This window comes from Patiria miniata, unplaced genomic scaffold, assembly GCF_015706575.1.
Source record: "Patiria miniata isolate m_02_andy unplaced genomic scaffold, ASM1570657v1 HiC_scaffold_1, whole genome shotgun sequence".
Lineage (NCBI taxonomy): Eukaryota > Metazoa > Echinodermata > Asteroidea > Valvatida > Asterinidae > Patiria > Patiria miniata.
Window position 1 is genome coordinate 23,682,496 of NW_024037047.1, and position 18,824 is coordinate 23,701,319.

The window sequence follows — 18,824 nt, forward strand, 5'->3', positions numbered from 1 at the left end:
TAAATGTACTTAATTTGCAATGCGACCACAACTTTTAATTCCACTGATGTTAGCAGGGGTAGGGAAGGTTTCGAGAAAAAGAAAATTGAGGTGATGATGGGGAATAAACTTGTTATGAAACTTTGAGGAACTCATTTTCAGAAAAAAATGTTGAGTGTTTGGAAATGGATGAGGGAAGAATGTAGAAATTTTATTTTACATCATTTGGAAGAAAAATGAGAAAATTTGACCACTCGGGGCTTACAATGTATTCTCGTAATTAAGGTCACACTGAAAAAAATAATGATAATTAGATCTGCATATCTCGTTAAGAACTAAAAACAAAAACCTTGAGAAAAAATTACTTGCCAAATGATAATAGCAGACCTTCATTTATAATGAGTTTATCTGTTTGTAGAAATATCAGGTAATGGTGCAAATGAAAAAAAACGTTGAAAAGGGAAGAAAGTTATTTCAATGTTTACTTAATTATGTTCATGTATTTGAAAAGGAGAACAAAATTAGGAAACAAAAAAGGGCAACTACAATTGAGAAACTAATAGTTGTCAGCCATGATCCAGTGTGCAAAATTAATTTGTTCATTAGGAAATTTTCCTTTTAAAAATGAATTGTGTGTGTTTTGTTTGTGTGTGTCGACTAATGGTGGGGCAACAACAGTGGTTTAAACAATATCCGTTTTTAATTTTGGAAATTTAATTATGTAAGAGCTAAAGTTATAGTCATTGGGGTACATTATCATGTATGTTATTTTTTAATGCTGTTATACTCAGAGTAAGTTTAAAAAATAATTTAAAGTTGCATTCCCTGTGCTATTTTCGAGTTTCATCCCAAAAAATGGATTCCTTTTGTTTTTCTAGCAATACAAAAGTTAACTCTTTCAGTGCCAGAGTCGTACATGTACGAGGTATATTTGTTAATTCGAAGTGCCAACCTCGTACATGTACGAGGTAATGTTCGTACTTAAAATCGCCAAACCTCGTACATGCACGAGGTAGAGTAAGCTTGTTATCACAAGGGGGCGCGCTCGCTCTTTCTAATAATATCATTTTCATTCAGGTACGACCTGTATTTATTTGTTTCATTCGAGTTCTTGCGAGAGGGCGCAGCACTGACACTCGTATTTTCTGCAAAAAGTGCGGAATTCCCCTGTGTGCAGGACAGTGTTTCAGGGTGTATCACTATGTATGTGACTACTATTGATTTTCCAATATACCAAGGATATACCAGAGAGCAACAACAACAAATTTAGTGAGTAAAACTTATTACTTTTTTTTTTACAGAATTTTGAACAATTAAAAAAAAAAGGTTGGGCACTTCAGGGTTAAACTTTTCAAATTTTGTGGGCACTGAAAGAGTTAACAAAAATCTTTTTTCTTTAGAGGGTTGCAGACATCCATATAAAGAAAAGGAGTTGAAAATTAATTAATAAAAATAAATCAAATTTGTTTAACTGTATGAACATGGGAATGCAACTTCAATAGATAAAAAAAACACTCCTCAGGTCTCGTAATCCAGTCCTATCCAGCTAGTCAAAACATTGTCCCCCCACCCACCTTGGTTCATGTTGGTTTGACATCATGAGTCATGTGCAATGAAGTTCACCTACCTTGAAATGTACCGGTATTTGTTCTTTCACCTTTACACGTGTTACAGGGCGAGTCAAAAAGAAAATTACCCAAATTAATGTTTTTTGTCTTAATAAGCAATCAAATTTGAAACACCAATGAAGTACATCTGAAAAGAGCATCTTCTTCCACTCATCTCCAAAAAAGAATTACTGAAATTGATCTATGCTATCAGGAGTTATGAACGTTTTACCAAATTGGGTAACTTTTTTTTTTTTGACTCGCCCTGTAGTGATTTCACCGTGCGAATACTTGCCATGGCATTAAAGCTTTAGTCCATCATTTGCAGCTATCAGAAAAGTAACTGACGTAATTATTGTTGAAAAACGTGCTTGGTTGAAAGATATTAAGGGAACTAAACTCCCTGTGAAATTATTCTTTCTGGCATGCTGTCATTTTGAAGAAATCAACGAAAGAAGGCCTTTTCAACGGTGCATCTTAAGACGCACCATAGGAAATTTCCGTTAGTAGTTTGTTTTTTTTATTCGGCGAAGCACGTGCAAGCGTTTGCACTACGCAAACGCGCGCGCGCGGTTGTTATAATTTGTCGGATCGGTGCGCAACATCGCGTAGCTGCAATCGGCTCAGTGAGAATGTGTCTCAAACGCTGAATTCAGGCCCAATTCAAAACATGATTTAGCAACTTTTGATATGAAATCGAGATCCTTGATTGCTGTTTTTCTCGGAATATACAGCTGAAGCTGAGCTGAAACTTCATCAGGTTAGTTGTTCAGCACCCTTCTTCAGATTTTGAGTACGTTTGTTACTTCAAACGAACAAAATGCACAAATTACAAATGATGGACTGTACCTTTAAAAAATGTGCACTCGTTATTCGGGTTGAGTCTGAATTGGTCCTAATTAAGACACGTTACAAATGTGGTCGCTGTGTGTTGATAATTTTGGCTGCCAAAGATTTATAAAAAAAAAAAAATTAAACAGTAAGCGAACTCATTTATTTTAAGGGAGTTGCGTTTCCTCAGTTGTGTATATTTGTCGATTTGTCCAATGTGGACGGCAGAAAGTGCAATCAGGCTTAATAGATATAATTTATTTTGAATAATGTTTTGTTGTAAAGTATGGTGGTGAGGTTTCAGAAAATGTTTGATGAATCTGTGTCTAAAATCTGGGAAGAGTTTGTGTTATAGAAGGTATTTTTTCGGTTTTAAGAATATTACAGTGACTTCGTTAGAGGCTCAAAAGATGAGTTTTTTACGTTGATTTCAAAAACCGGCTGTGTGTATTTTATTTTGCTGGTGTAACTTTTTGAGTAACAAGAGCGCCTTTGCAAAGAGAAAATCTAGTGTAACTTTTCACAGTCGTGTAACTGGTGTGAGATCATGTCGCGAAACTGTGTACAATGTACATGAACTAAATGATGGAATTGGTGATTAAAAATTTGAGGAAAATAAAGTGCTTTTGGGTGAATTTGTAAATTAGTGAAAAACAACATTGTTCTGCAAACTGTTTTATTTTACTTCTTCATAATGCAATAAGTTAACAAACAAGTCAATTGTTTTCAACATCATGTTGTCGAAAAATAACGCTGTACAACATTTCTAAAACAACATTCCAACATGTATAGTAATGTCTTGATTGTCATTAACATTGTACAGAACACATTTCTTTCATAATGGCCCAACATATACATATCATTATTTCTTGGTAATTATCAACAACATTTCTACATTTGGAGAATTGTTTGACTGATTTATTTAAAAAATAATACAGTAACCTTTTCAACAGAGAAATATTCGTATATTTCTCTAGGATGCACACTTGTGCTAACTCACTAGGCTAAAATCCTTTAAAACTAATGTCGTATTTTCTGTAATAGGACTTTCACAGTGCATCAAGCCCCCTGAATGCAAAGTTAAATTTGCTGAGGTAAGCCTTCCATAATCCTGCAAAATCCTTCAAATTCTTAATGTGTTTATTGGATTTTGAAGGGTAAAAAGGGTCAGGATTCCTGTGTCTTTAAACATGTACATTCCAGATATCAACATCAAAGCTTGATTTAAAGTTCACAAATTCCTAAACAATGCAATCAACTTAAAAGTTTCCAACAATTAGAACATGTCTAAAATGCAAACAATGTCAAAATTAAAAGCATGGTTTTAAAGCTTATTTAAAATCAAAATATTCAGAAAAAGTTGTGAAACAATCCAATTTGGAACAAGGTTTTTCAACACTAAAGGAAGGAACCCTTTTCAAAATACTTCACAAAAGTTGAAAGGCTACCCTTGCTTGGCGGATGGAAACTCTTGATGAGAATTACTGATTGACAAGCCAGCAGTGGAACATCTGTAAACTCTTTCCCGGGGAGTCCTCAATCTCAGATTTTACTTCCTGTCAGAAAGGGGGAAAGTACTGCATTTGTAAATGCAGTTTCACTGGCAATATTCTTGATGCATATAATATACAAATATTGAGTGGCTTAGAGTGGAATGGGAGGAATGTTATCGCAAAGGTAAAATCTGGACTTTTCCATTTCACAAGGCGAAGCCGAGTGAACATGGTGAACTGGAAAAGTCCAGATATTACCGAGCGATAATATTCCTCCCATTTCACAATTTAAAGCCACTCAATATTTGTTTTATATAACTGACATATAGATTCTTGTCATTTGATATTTTTGAACTTTTATTTCAATTCAAAATTGGTGGAAAATGTATTTCTCTCTTCCAAACCACCCCTTCACGAAAATGTTTGAACCCAATTCTGTAGCGCTGGCTCTTATGGAACAATACGCGCTATGCTGAACGCGCACACCAGCATGCATTTGCACAGAAATACCGCGTCATGGAACAAGGATGATCCTAACTGTTGAATAGTATTTCCCATTCCCCAATGGGACTTTTTGAGCCCTGGCGTGAATGGGAGCAATAACGAATGTCGCGTGATGCGAGTTCCACCAATCAAATGACAAGGATCTGTATGTCAGTTGTATAAAGCTAGATAACTTTGTGAACTACAACTGTTGTGGTAGCATGCTTGGTGCAACAATTACAATGCACACTGAAATCTTATGGGGTTCAGTAGGAATGACGTCAGAAATGTGATTTGAAGCTTGGAAATTAACTACAACCCATGCAGCCTGCCAGCAAGACACTCGCCTGTCACCTCTACCATCCACCCAAATCCCAAATTGCCTCAGTCACCCTTGGGCCAGTGATCTTTTAATTGCTTCCATGGCCACCCTTTCTTCCACCCTTCATCTCTCCCTACCTTAACCAGGCCCATCTCCTCCCCTTCTTTCCAATCCCCCATCACCCCTCACCCCTTCTGCCACTCTCCCTCCACTCCTTCCCCACCCAATCCTCTTCCCCCCGCCCTCAACTTCCCAACCCCGACCCATCCCCTCCCCAACTCCCACCCTCACCTCTACCCCCTCTTCACTCTTTCCCCTGCCCCCTACCGTAACTCCCGTCCTCCCTGCCGAGCCCCACCCCATCCCCTCTCAAACCCCCCTTCCACCCCACCCCTGCCTTTCCCTCCCCACCCTCTCCCTGAACAACCCTAACGAAGGTGTCTAGCTCACCTGTCTCTGGAAGCCAAACTGGTTCCCTGTCAATTCGCCTTCCCTGGTGTCCGACTCGGAGCCGACAGTCCCATTGTCGTCAGCGGACAGATTAGGAACTACCTGGCACTCCGCGCTTTGCATGCTGTCAGATGTTGCAGACCCATGGGAGATGCGGCCAGTTACCAAGGGCGACAGCGAGGATGACAGTGATGATGATGAGGACATAGACGATGAGAAATCACCATTGGAGGACTGGCTGCCAACCTGCACAGGGTAAGAAATCAGCTGTAACTAACTTAATTGAACCTTGCATTAGTCCTTATGAAACGGGAGCTACATGTACTTCAAATGTGCAAGTCATGAAAATGTCTGATGTTCTAGTCACATGGAATGACTCGAGAGTGTAGTCTGAAAAATTAAAACATAAAGTTTGCCCTCTCTGTTTGAGTTGACGTGAATACGTTTTGGGTTTGCGCCACTCTCGGATGCCAGTTAAGGTAGGTGAAAACTTCAGGGCTGACTCACATTCTTCTCAGGCTGCCAGTCAGGAACTTCAATCAGTCCTTCCCCAACGCTGTTCTGTGCAGCTAAGTCCACGCCCAGACAGTCGTAGGTGTGGCAGTACCTGGCCAGCAGATCTTCACTCATTAGATCATCTAGTGATTCGTCAGCTTGAAGATCTATGGTCGGTGGGTCGGTCCAGTCCCACTGCTCTTGCTTGATGATTGGCAAACTTACAATAAATGGTAACTGGCATTTAATGGCATTATTTTACAAACTCGATTTAAAGCTTTGCAAGGTGGAGAAGCCTGTGGAAAAGTTACTATCTCTGAAGTCAAGCTCTATGGGAATAGCCTAAGCCATCTGTATGTGGGACCAACTTTGAACTTGAGCAAAAATCCATTTTGATCGTAATAAAAAAATAATAAAGAGAAATTTTTTGTCAATAAGGAAATGAAGAAACAGGAAGCTGTTTCCTCTGCATATCGTCGCGTCAGTGTCAGGTCGTAACTCCATTCTGCAAAAAAGGTGTATCTCGCGCAAATACACTCCGTGCAACAAGGCCGTATCTCGATGTCCATTGATTTGTGTGTACATCCGGGTTATTTTAAGTGAGATACGACCTATTGACATGCTGAAAATCGCGTTTCACCTATGGCCCATGTTAGGAGATACGACCTTGTTGCATGGACACGACGATATGATGATATATACACTACCTTTACCAGTGGGGCAAGTAGCAAAATTTTTCATAAAAGTCGGGACAATTGTCAAATATCTCTCACCTGTAAGCTTCTTTGGGTAGCTCAGGTGATAATGAATGCTCTGCTGAGCTCTGAGATAAATGACTGAGATTCATGTACCCTCTTGGTGTTGAAAGAGTAGATGTTGAAGGTGACGTGCTTACGTAGGGAGATCCAACATTTATATTGGTGTCAGAAGCGGAATTAGAAGTCTCTGGTTTCTTGATGACAAATTCCAGTCCTGTTGTAGCCGTTGCAGGTACTGAGTAAGGCAACTTGGACTGGTTCTTGGTAGGGGTTCCAGAATCGACGCAGATCAGTGTTGTTTGGGCTTGGTAGGAGCTGGCTTTCAGAGAAGACGCAGTCTTGCTAACGAGTTGGCCATTGAGGAGGGCCTGGGTGGCTCCACGATAGACTTTCTCGTTGTCGCTGTAAATGGCTTCTGAAACATCATGATTGGTCTTGGGTTGTTGGTTGTAAGAATCCAGGGACTGACCGCTCAGGGCACTGGATGCAAAGCGAGCCATGGATTCAGTGATGTTGTCTTCACCGTGCTCTCCCAGATACCCTCTTTCCTTGGCATCAGTTCCCAGATTTTGCTTCTCCTGTTTGACCGGGCTGACAAGGTAGAAGGTCTTCTGTGGGCTCAGCTCTCTGTTCAGACTTCCCAGCTTAGACAGCCTGACTGGGCTTAGAATCACCGTGGGTGGACAGCCAGAAGTACCTGCTTCAGCGCTCATGAGCCGATATGCCTCCAAGAGAGCTCCTTGCAGTTGATCAGAAAACCCTTCTTGGTCTAGGACACTGACAAAATCGGTGGCAGCGGTGGGATCAGAGTGCTGAGTACTGACAGAGTCTGGCGAGCTGCGAGTTGAGGCGCTGGTCCTGGATTCCTCCTCTAAATCCAAGATTGTCAGGACTATCTCATCATCTGATTTGGTCGTTTTGAGGCGGTTTGCGTTTGCTGAGGTTGCATACATCTCTGGTTGAAGTGTCCCTGCGAGATTAAAATGTTGAAGTCTTAGATAATTAGTTGTTCCTTTGCAGAAACATCCAGATTGAAAGCTGTAACTATACTGAGTACAGAACAACGGGAATTGCCTTAATAAGATGATATTAAAACAACATGAAATTTATATTGAGTAGATACATCAGCTTCTCATCTCTAGCAGGCACTATTTTTACCCGATCAGTTTGCTGAATGTGAACAGTTGATGTCATAGATATACATGTAACAAAAAAAATATTGTCATGAGCTGTAAGACAAGTTTGTTGAGCTTCTTTTAAAGAGAGAGAGAGACTTACTCTCTAGTTCTGAATCTTCTAGGAAGCACTGTTCAGAATCACCAGACAGGAGTAACGGTGCGATGATTTCATCTGGCAGTTGGGGAATCTCACTGAGCAGCAGACTGCCTTGGCTGGCAAGGAAAGAAGCAAACAAAAGAATCGGTTAAAAGCACCCAGTCTTTAATATAACAAGCCTATCTTGTTTTCCCACTATCAAACAGCTTTGGCTAAAGCGTGCCACACTCGTAAAAAAAGTTTTTAGAAGACAAATTCACTTACCTGCTGTCTTGGTCTACATGTACGTAGTTGCTTTTTTCGGAAAAGAGCTGTCTATTATTGGATGTCTTGCTGTAAAACAATGACCAGAATATCTTATGAAAAAGGATCAACGTTAAACCCTTCATTTTCAAAGTAAAATTACAATGCAAACTTTTTTGCCGGTGTAGCTCAAGCGGGTGGCAGGTTTTCTACGAATGAATGTTGACATTTTCCAAATTAAGTTGAGAGTAGAGTAGGATTTGAGCTTTCCAATAGCATAGTCATCATTAGTCATAAGATGGAATTTGCGTCCTGGTGATTTAAATTCAATATTGGGTTTTGTCCTTCACGGACTATTTTATGAACACTTGACGCCCAGTGTTGTCCCAAGTGATTGTGAGAACAATTCACGATCGAGTCCTACCCGAGTACGGCGAAGGGAAAATCCAATGTTGAATCGTCTTCATTAATTGTAATTCGGTTGCACCGCATGCGACCGTCCTTTTTTTTCTAAATAAGGTCACTGGCAAGGTTGACAACATGTCTTCGTTGTGTCCTCATCCCCCTAGGAAGCCTTGGGTATATGTTAGATTGTTGTCGGCCACCCTGCTCTTTATCAGTCTGCTAAAAAAACACCTGCCCTTTCCAACAGGAATTTGTACTTATTGTGAATTACTTGAAATGCTTTATTAAATGCTCTGAACAATTCTTCCACGTACCGGAATTCTTTTGTCAGGCAGTCAGGGTCAACCTCATCCACGTCTATGATTTCCTCCACGCCCAACTCCAGATCTGCTTTGTGTTCCTCTTTGATGACGATCCGCAGTCCTCCACGGACAATTTTCCTGGGCTTCCGAGACTTTCTTCTGCTGGGTTTGTTTTGTCCGCAGAGCTTGGTTTTGGGTCTTTGCTGGGGTGATGGCTCAGCACTCGAAGCAGTGGATGAGGGGGACGATTTGGATTTGCTCAAATTGTTTTGCTGCCTTGTGATTCCACTGGTTTAGGTAGAACAGTACGATTTGTAACATTGCATAACACCTTTTTTTTTAGTGAGGTAGGTTTTAAGAACTGCTGGTTAAAAAAAAAACAATCAACTTTTATTTGGCATTTTAGGCCATCAGCCTTTTGGCCATCGGTATCAAATGAGGGGAATAATCGTCATAGCGATTTTTGGCAAGGTATGCACCTCCAGAGTTTGTAAATATGTGATAGCATTGCAGCGGTGGCAGCTTTTTGGGTATTATCACCCTTTTTTTCAGAATGTCCATCAAAATGCTTGTTACCACTCTAGGGGCAGTATACCTTGCGCATGCGCACTATAATCATTTATGCCCTGATTTGATACTGACCAAACCCCCAGGCTGATGGCCTATTTAGGTGTCGGTTTACACAGAGCCTGACTGACTCTGTGTACATGTATATTTACCAGACTGGACTGGAGACTTTGCTATTGACAGGATCCCAGGGTCTGATACGGGCTGCGGTGGCTCGCTTGTGGTACTTTCTCCTTGGTCCCTTCTTCTTTATGTCACTGCCGTCCATACTGATGCTTGCCTCTTGGAACTACGTAATGCACAGACATACAATATACTAAACAATGCTAAATCAAAACCATGGGTAAAGTTTGGTCCTAATTTAACCCTTACCTCCCTGTGCAATGCAAATTTTATGCAACCCTGCAGGCCAGCCAATTAGGGTCCACTTTAGAAATTGTGATTTCAATCAGAAATGTGGACTAAGCTGTTGACTGGTCAATTTGGCTGACATCTTTTTGTAGTATGAGTTACAGAAGCCCCGATATATAATGCCTTGCTGAATTGTCAGAATCTCGAGGTCAAGACGCAGTCTTGTTTTGCATAATTAATCGCCGAATCTGCTCGCATATCATAGACCCTTTCTGTGCAAGTGGATAATCCATAGATCCTGGAATCATGTCAATAATAGCCATTAAATATCATTCTGCGCTTTTCCCTCCCACCTCTAAAACCAAACATTGATTGTTGTATTATGGTTTCTTTAATTTAGCGAGCTACAGTGCCTGTTTATGCACTGAGGCTTGTTTGGCGTTAATACCAGTATTCAAATAAAACAAATAAAAAATTGAATTGCTTAAAGGGAAAATGCAACATTTGCAAACATCAAAAAACGAAATGATCAAGTTATCACGAAATACCTTACTGGATTGCTAGGGAATGACAGTCTAAAGCATATCCTTTAAAGCCGTGGCTCCTGGTGTGCTGACATTTTCAAGAAAACCTGTATTTTTCCAATGCTGGTCGGCCGACCAGCATTGAAAAAAACTGGCTTTTTTTCAAAAATTGTTCTTAATAGTTCATATTTAGTTATTCTGACTTTTCTTTGCAATTGATTACACACCTCTGAAGGGGTACAAGCCTGCTAGACTGATTCTCTGACCTTACAATTCCCCGAAGTGTATTAGCTCCGTTTCATCTTAAGTGGGGTCAGGGAACCAGACTACTAAAACATGATAGGTTTTCTTGGTTTTTCCAGCATCTACAAGCCCAAAACGTGAAACAAGTCAGTTTACCAATATTTTCTATAATGCATTAATCCTCCAAATCCATTTATTTCTGAAAATTGAAGCAAAAGCAAATGTTGTACATTCCCTTTAAATTTGAATTTGAACAATTCCAGAGTATGTACCTTCTGTTTCTTAGAGTTTGACTCTCCTGCAGCTCTCTCCCCAATCTCATCATAAAACAGCCTCTTGCATCGCTTGCTCTTCGTCTGCGTGGTGACAAGGCTAGATTGAGACTGCCTGACGTCATTGACAAACTTGGCTGACCAGGTGGCGGGACGCTTCTTGGGGGGAACAGAGGGAGGTTGGGAGGTGGAGGAAAGGGGGAAACGGTTGGAGCTGGGCGTGGTGTAAGGGGTGAGATTCTTGGATCTGGGGGCAAAGTAATGGTCAATAGGAAAGATTTACAATACGGAAAACTTGCTGTTGTCAGTGCAAATGCAACATAAGAAACAGGAAAACTGCCCTTCAGAAAGGTCCTGTGCGGACTGAGATCTCAGGCCCCCTCTTTTTTTTAAATGGCAAAAGTAATACGTTGCTCACTTGTTTTCTTCTCTCCAAGACAGGATCTCTTCTTGACATGTCAAGTCCGGTGTTGATCTGCCCGCGACATCAGAGCTGGGAAATGGTGGGATCTCCCATGTTCCAGGCTCAGCTGAAAAGGCACAGAAGTGTCACAATAACAACCAACATGCTCAGTCAAGAGCTACATGTATATGAAAATTGATAGCTTGACTAAGTTACATGGAACGCTTCCAATAGCTAGTTGACAATGTTTGGTTAAAATCTTGACTAATTAATGTTGGTGTGGGACTAAACCCAATTTTTAATTTAAAGCAATTGTTTCCTGTCCTTCAAAGCTGATTAACATTAAAACTCACCATCTCCCAAGCTCATGATGGACTTCCCGACAATCTTGTATCGTTTGGATGGTGAAGTCATGACGAGATCAGATGAGCTCACAAGATCAATGCTTCCGTAGCTTCTCCCTGGACTAGTGGCCAAAGCATAGGCCGAAGCTCTGGTTGGGCACGATGCCAGTGGTCGGATGAAATCAGCCATTACTTGGTGAACAACTGGGCTGTGTCCAGGACTATACTGTGGCTGGTAGCCAAAAGCATTCTTGCTGGCCACTTTACCAGCCGGACTCCAATTTGATGGCCGGTATGACAGTGCCACACTGCCACGTCTTGTCGCTGGACTAGCGTTTGGTGTTCGCGGCGGGCTCCAACATGGGACTCGGCAGGGGCTTGCGAGCCCAGAGCTAGCGACTGGGCTCTCTGCTGGACTTTTAGCTGGACTCCAGTAAGCTGGCCAGTGAGGAGCAACTCGGTCATACTTTGCGGCCGGACTTTTGGCTGGACTTGTAACGACCAGGTTGTTCGGTGATCGGTGGGGATCAGCTCCTCCATTCTTCCTGGCCGGACTTGCAGAACGGCTACTCTTTGAACCCACTTGCCCGACATCAGCCTTTTTGTAATTTAGTGGACTCCATGCTTGGGGTTTATCTGGGCTGTAGAGTGAAGGCGTGGTCGGAATGCCCTTTCTGCCACTTCTGACTGGGCTCTGACTTGGGATCTGGGCTGTATTGCTTGGCGCTTTGCGCCTTGGCGATGTCATCACTTGGAATTGTGAGATGTGTCCTACAAAACAAAATTGTAACAGGGACCGATTACCTGGATTTTCTTCTTTTTTCTAATGACATTTCTAGTGAGAGTTACAATTTATGTATTTCTGACATATTTAATATTTTTCAGCTGTTTGGGGACTTAGTTTGATTTCTTTCTTGCTGCTTTTGGGGAATGTTCACATTTATTCTTCTGAAAGACCTTTCTTTGTAGAGGGAGACTTGCTATACCCATACTCTAATGAACTTCTTGATGGGATGCAAGCCCAAGTAACCTCGCATTGCCGATGGGTGTGGGAAATTTAGAAAGATGAAAATGTCGAGCCAATTGAAAGGAATCACCACTGAAGCCACCCTTTGTGGGATCCTTGGTATTAAACTTGGGAGTCTTAGGAGATGGGTCCTCGGGATCCAGGTCTTGCTCCTCACAGATGAGAGATTTGGTCGGGGTGGATGGGACAGCTCTGTCTTGCTGGGCTGCTAGAAATAAACAAGAATCTAGGTTAGCAATGCAAATTTAACTGACTGCTAGCAGACAGGTTTCATATACATGTACATGTAGCTTCGCATAGCTTCTTGAAAAGTTTTTGCTGCCTTTAAAGCTAGAGTAGATCATTTGCAGCTATCCAAAAACTGACAAAATTATTGTTAAAAGGCTTACTTGGTTTAAGATAGTAATGGCACTAAACTCCCTGTGAAACTATTCCTTCTGGCATGCTGTCATTTTGAAGAAAACATTCAAAAAAGGTCATTTTCAAAGATGCATCAAGTGACACTTTTTGGGAAATTTCTTTTAGAACTTGGTTTGTAGTTGGTCGAGACCGTGGATGGGTGCGCGCAGGCATTGAAACGATGTACACACTGTACACAGTTGCTATTATTTGTCGGTTCAGTGCGTGATATGGCGTAGCTGCAATCGGTTGAATAAGAAAGTGTTCCGGATGTTGATTTCGAGTGCAAAATAAAATATGACAGGGCAACTATTGGATTGAAATCAATATCCTAGAATATCGTTTTCTCGGAATATACAGCATTCGTAAAGCTAAAACTTCATCAGGTTAGCTGTTAAACACCCATCTTTAGATTTTGAGCACTTTTGTTGCTTCAGACAAACAAAATGCACAAACAACAAACGAACTACTCCAAAGCAACAAAATTCACCAGACACTTCAGCGATTCCAATATTGCCAAAAAAAAACATAAAAACGAGAATTTAGTGATAAAATAGTTCTCCAAATATCTGACCTTTTTGCTTTGTTGCAGTTCTGCTTGCGTGGGAACTTGATTTGTTCCCCCTTGACTTCTCTTTCATTACTTGACCTGCTGTTATTGTCACAGAGGGAGGAACTAACTGCTCACTGTTGGTTCTGCTATTCTCTGGCACAACACCCTCTTGCAGGCTTGGTTTTGGATCTGGATTCTCAACGGCCGTATTTGTACTGCTAAAGAGCATGGAGAAAAAAAAAGTGTTCGAATAAAAATGTTGCAATTTATTTTGTTTAATTTTAGTGAGGATGTGGGGTAGGGTAGGGGATGAAATTTGGGAATGGGGCGTGGGTTGGGGGTACATTTTATGCAAGTGTATTGTTTAATTTAGTTTTTGGTAAGGGAATAAATATGTGCTCCGGAGGTTTTTATCACTCCGTTTAAGACCGCTTAGAGTCTGGGTGCTGATAATTACCCGAGCCGGAGGCGAGGGTAATTATCAGCACCCACAGTCTAAGCGATCTTAAACAGAGTGATAAATACCGACCGAGCACATATTTAGTCCCATTCATAAATATCTTTTCGGTAAAAAAAAATCAAACATTTCGTTCAAAAATCCCGATTTTGTTCAACAAGTTCACTTCATGTTTTTTAGAAACATCGCTCTAGCAAAATAATGGAGTGTTCAGCTGGCGAGTAAGATGTAAACAACCCTTTTATGGAGATTGACGCGCGCGTAGCATGTTCTGCGCGATGTCGCGCAGAATGCACCTGGGGCATTGTGTTTTGAATTTAGAACTATAAAATTCTGACTCTCTGGTAGTGTTGCGCATGCCTACGTGAGGATTGTGAACGTTCAACCAATGAAATGGTAAGAGGCACTGGATTTTTAGGAGTCCACATTTGATTGTGACACTGGAAAAGTGTTTAAGACCAGCTAGCCATGTCTTTATCATCTGTTTAAGACCGGCCACGTGACGGGCTCTCGACCAATAGGAATAGCTAAACTGTCTGAGGTATTTATGAATGTTCAATAAAGAATCACAATAACATGTACATGTTTTTAACGGTCATTCAATAAATGTGGGGTCCAAAAGTGTAACATTTTTTTGTGCCAGCTACACCTGACCTGTATACATTTGTAATTTGCCATACAAGATCAGTAAAAGTGACTTCAAACTATTTTCTGTATTGTTTGGTAGGTACTTTGCCTTATCTTAATCACTCTTAGAGAGAGAAGGCATTAAGAGTGTGTCCTGAATTTACCAAGTCTATCAAATTTAACAGGGATATACAAAAAAAAAATTTGACCCTCAATTTATGGAATGGCTCATCAGGTACAGTGGCGCACCCAAGATTTGGTTTAAGGGGGGGCTCACAATTTTTTTTTCAAATTTTTTGAGATGGTTTTTTTTTTTTTCGGGGGGGGGGGGGGGGGGGGGGACTATTTTGACTTTGGTGGCACCACTTACCCCCCTATTAAACTACTCGAAATTAGGCCACATACATATAACCAAGGTCAAATCGTGGGATTAAAAAAAAATACCAAAACCTTTTTACATTACCTTCTTCCTTGTGCTTTCTGTATGTTTCTGTAGTAGGACCTGTTAGCAAACTCTCTGCGGGCCGACTGCAGACTTTGAAGCCCTCGCACTGGTGAAAATTCACACTTTTTACCTGAAACAAAACACAGACCACTTATCATAGCTTTTGTTATCAGGCATGCAACTGGGAAGTCACAAAAAAAGAGGAAGTTCAAATCTTTCCAAGACTTTGTACAGTGTTTTTTTTATTTTCAATGGCACACATGGGAAGTAAAAAAAGAGGAAATCAGCTGATCCGAGGAAAAGTTGCATGCCTGTGTTATTCTGACTAAAACTTTCTTTTATCAGTTGTTGGGGAAAAAAATGTCATCTATCGACATGTCTGACCCAAGAATTCTACACATCTCATTTTCTCAAACCTGTCGCATTCTTTTTTCGCAGGCGAGGAATAAAACAGTACTCAACTGTCCTTCAGTAACAGTTTTGTAGGTTTTTTTTAATTTGCTTATTTTGACAAATAAACCGAAAGAGGAAAGGGATCATGTTCATATATAATAATTATGAAGTTGAACAAAGAAAGTGACTGGTGTCGGGTTTGAACCTGCGACCTTCCAAACAATGTACTAGTGCTCTACCAACTGCAGAGTTCGGCACAACCCGCTGCAACTTCCAACCATACTCCAGTCAATTTCTTCGGTCATCTTCTTAATTTTTGACTTTGCATAAGAGTGCAGTAATGTTGCTCACTAAGAAGTGGGCGCAATTTCATAGCACTGCTTAACAGTAAGCAGAAAATCATGCTGCTGCTTAAGCACTATTTCATGCCGTGAACGTGCTAACGGTTGCGCGTGCATGGAGATTGTTACGCCACTGATTTAAGCAAAGTTTTCTTCTGGGGTTAAGCGTGCTTTTGCTGTGCTTACTGCTTAACGGTCCCTATGAAATAGATGGAGAGATGGAGGCTTGGTAAGCACAAAGTTGGCTGTTAAGCAGCGCTATGAAATTGGGCCCTGCTGTTATCTGACACAGGCAATTGCAATGTAGAGTAGACAGATCCTTACAAAGTGAAAGAAAACTTGATTGGCTCACCTTTCTTATCCGCTTGATTCAATAACATAAAGATAGATTCTAAGTACTGTACTTTTTGCACAGTCTTCTGCACAATCATCTCCTGGAAAAAAAAACAAAGAAAAGAAAATATGTCAATAGGCTTATAGAAACATGTATTATACAGACAAGTTCTTAATGTTGGGGATTTAACAGGAAACTCAGCTAAATTTCTAAGGGAAAGCTAACTGAAATTGTGGAGGTGACCACTTATCCCAAACTAAATGTTGTTTTGGATAAGGATTAACTGGGATGTTACAGATGTAATACACCACATTGGCAAAAATGAAGCACCTGATTTTTTTTTTTTTACATTAATGACGGAAGTTGATTGTCGTGTGTAGATTCTGTTTCAAATTGGCTGTTTAAGAAGTGCATTGAGTAAAGACAGCAGTTTTTGTTTGTTCGAAAACCCGGGCGTCGTAGGGTAGTAACTATAAGGACTATCAGTGGCGTAGCCAAGGGGGGGCGTGGGGGGGGGGGGGGGCAACCGCCCCCCCATGAAACCTTGTCACCCCCCCCCCAGTCGCCCCCCCCCCCCACTGAGATTTTGAGTTTAAAAAAAATGTATCATTGATCTACATGACGCCCCCCCATGAAATGTTCCAGCCCCCCCAGCGCCCCCCACTGAAAAATTCCTGGCTACACCACTGAGGACTTTATGAGCAGAGTGCTTTAGGAAACTTTGCACAGTTTTAAGCACTTACTAGTCATTTACAAAAAGTGGCACTGTACAGAAGAGAAATGATTTTTTTTTTTTTTTTTCAAATGACAAACCTTACCTTTGAGAGCCGAGTTTTGGAACAGCTTCTGGCACGAAGCACCTTGGTCTCCAGATGCTTGAAGCAAACTGAAAGATTGGAGCGCCACTTGGCATCAGACGCTCGCCTCTTTTTCTTCTTTTCTTCCTTGCGCGGCGACGGACCGGTCGCGCTCCCGGGCTCTGCAGTTTCTGTCAATGAGGGGGTGCTTTGTGTTGCTGTGTGACGTCGCGGGCGTAAGGTTGGCAACTCGGGGACTGCTGGTCTCTTCCTATGACCAAATTTCTTGTGAGACCACTTGCGAGGAGTCAGTGCCGGTGAGGAGTTGGTTGAGGAAGGGGAAGCAGTGAGGATCTCATCTGAGTTAACCTTTGACCATGTGTGACCAGAGACATGGTGCTCCTTGACAAATATGAAAATAAACCAGCATATTTTACATTGGAGAGTTCTATGTAAAATGTCACACTGGTTTTGCCGTGCACCAGTGAAAGTAAGGTATTTTTATGTACTTATAATCAGATGTCAAAATCGGGTGCAAAAACTTCAAAGATACTCAACAATTTTGTTCTGCCATAATTAATAGTTTTGATGCATGTATGCCGTACATGTATATCAAGTTCACATCATTTGCAGTGTTACTGTATAGTCTATGGCCCTGCACTGGAGTAGACTCTAGCAGAGTCTACTCCATGCAGTGAGGGGCCATAGACTAGGGCTAGTGCAGTGTCTATTTTTATGAGAAAAAAAAGTTTTAATTAGGGGGCCTACCACAACCAAGCAATAAATGCCATGGCCACCTTGTTGCCTTTAATTATTTGGTTTTTTTAAACATGAAACCTGGGGGGGGGGGAGTCAACAGTTTTCCCTTGAACATTTATTTCCAGGAAGTGTTTATTTTGAAACAAAATAGGCCTAGGCCCTAATTTAATAAGTAAAAGGCTCAACTGCATGGTTCAATGCAATGCATTTTTTTTGGCATATTGTTATAGGCCTAATTCAAAAATCCAAATTTTAAAATCATGATAGCTGTCTGCCTAAGCATGAATAAAGACAATTATTTATTTTGAGAATATAGGCCTAAATGAATGTTCCCTTGTAAAATGCCAGGCCTGTAATATTTTTTTTTTGGTATGAAATTGGAGAGTGCATGTGAGTGACTGATAAGTCGTTAGCTAGGCCTCCCCGTAAAGCCGTAGGCCTACTCCCCGAAAAGTGTGTTCATTCCGCGCCGGATTACGTTGCATGTTGGCTAGCGAACACAACTTTATTTAGTTTAGTTTAAAACCTGGTGAAAATGTGTTCGCAAAACCACGTCAATGTGGCTATTGCTATTTCCCTACTACCTCATCACTTACCGCAGTAACTCTGTGTTGAAATTCCATCACATGGGATCAGCAAACGAAGTTCATTTCAACAGCAAAATTCCATGAAAAAATGTGACGATACTGCATGCTGAGCTGATATCCCGCCGCGCTAGCTTGCCGAGTGCAGGCGCAGGCCGGCTAGGCATGCAGTGTGCCGCTCGCTAGCTAGCTGCGTCGCGATCGATCCAGGGACCGGAAAAACAAGTTTACGTGCGCGCCTCACGCAGTAGCTGTTCTCTGATTGGTCAAAACTGGCCAACGGAAACAGCCCTACGATTGGCTAAAAGTTTGAGGGTAAACATTTTGACAAGTCCGTCATTAAAGACACACTCTTTTAAATTTAATGTTACGTTAAAATACAATGTGAAAAGAAATTCTAAATGAAAAATACAAGTCTTGTAATTGTGAAGCAGCCATTCATACACAGACGGTATCCCCCGCCCCGCCCCCTGCACACAAAAGGAAATCCACCCCTCTGTTTGAATGGTTTAATCCACAGGTGTTCCACCGTGCGCCTGAAAAGTAATACAAAATCAATACAATACATGATTACGAGTTTGTTTATTTGCCATCTTTTATATTTGTTATATTTTTGATAGTCCAAGACGTGATCGAAGACATGAAAAAGAAATTAAACAAATTTATGAGACACACCAAATAGCACGATCCATCCAAACCAAAAAGCAACTCAAAAAGAGAGAATCACTTTAAAACCGGAAACGAGTGTTAAATTTGTACTT

At 41.1% G+C, this 18,824-nt stretch overlaps 1 protein-coding gene across 3 annotated transcripts; it reads right to left on the reverse strand.

Moving 5' to 3' along the window:
• Positions 1–3,064: 3,064 nt before the first annotated feature.
• On the reverse strand, positions 3,065–18,211 carry LOC119726117. 3 transcript variants are annotated; one of them, XM_038197747.1, is made up of 17 exons: positions 18,076–18,211; positions 16,742–17,122; positions 15,942–16,023; positions 14,874–14,985; positions 13,348–13,541; positions 12,445–12,582; positions 11,357–12,118; positions 11,019–11,130; positions 10,601–10,847; positions 9,363–9,499; positions 8,656–8,931; positions 7,958–8,026; positions 7,697–7,809; positions 6,434–7,388; positions 5,673–5,880; positions 5,166–5,411; positions 3,065–3,973 (listed from the first exon to the last, which is right to left on the reverse strand). In XM_038197747.1, the coding sequence occupies exons 1-17, from the start codon at positions 18,100–18,102 to the stop codon at positions 3,899–3,901; spliced, it is 4,134 nt and encodes a 1,377-aa protein (XP_038053675.1). In that variant the 5' UTR covers positions 18,103–18,211; the 3' UTR covers positions 3,065–3,898. The 3 variants fall into 3 exon arrangements, with proteins under 3 accessions (XP_038053675.1, XP_038053665.1, XP_038053657.1); XM_038197737.1 differs by having other exon boundaries at positions 12,445–12,579; positions 13,348–13,544; XM_038197729.1 differs by having other exon boundaries at positions 13,348–13,544.
• Positions 18,212–18,824: the final 613 nt, after the last annotated feature.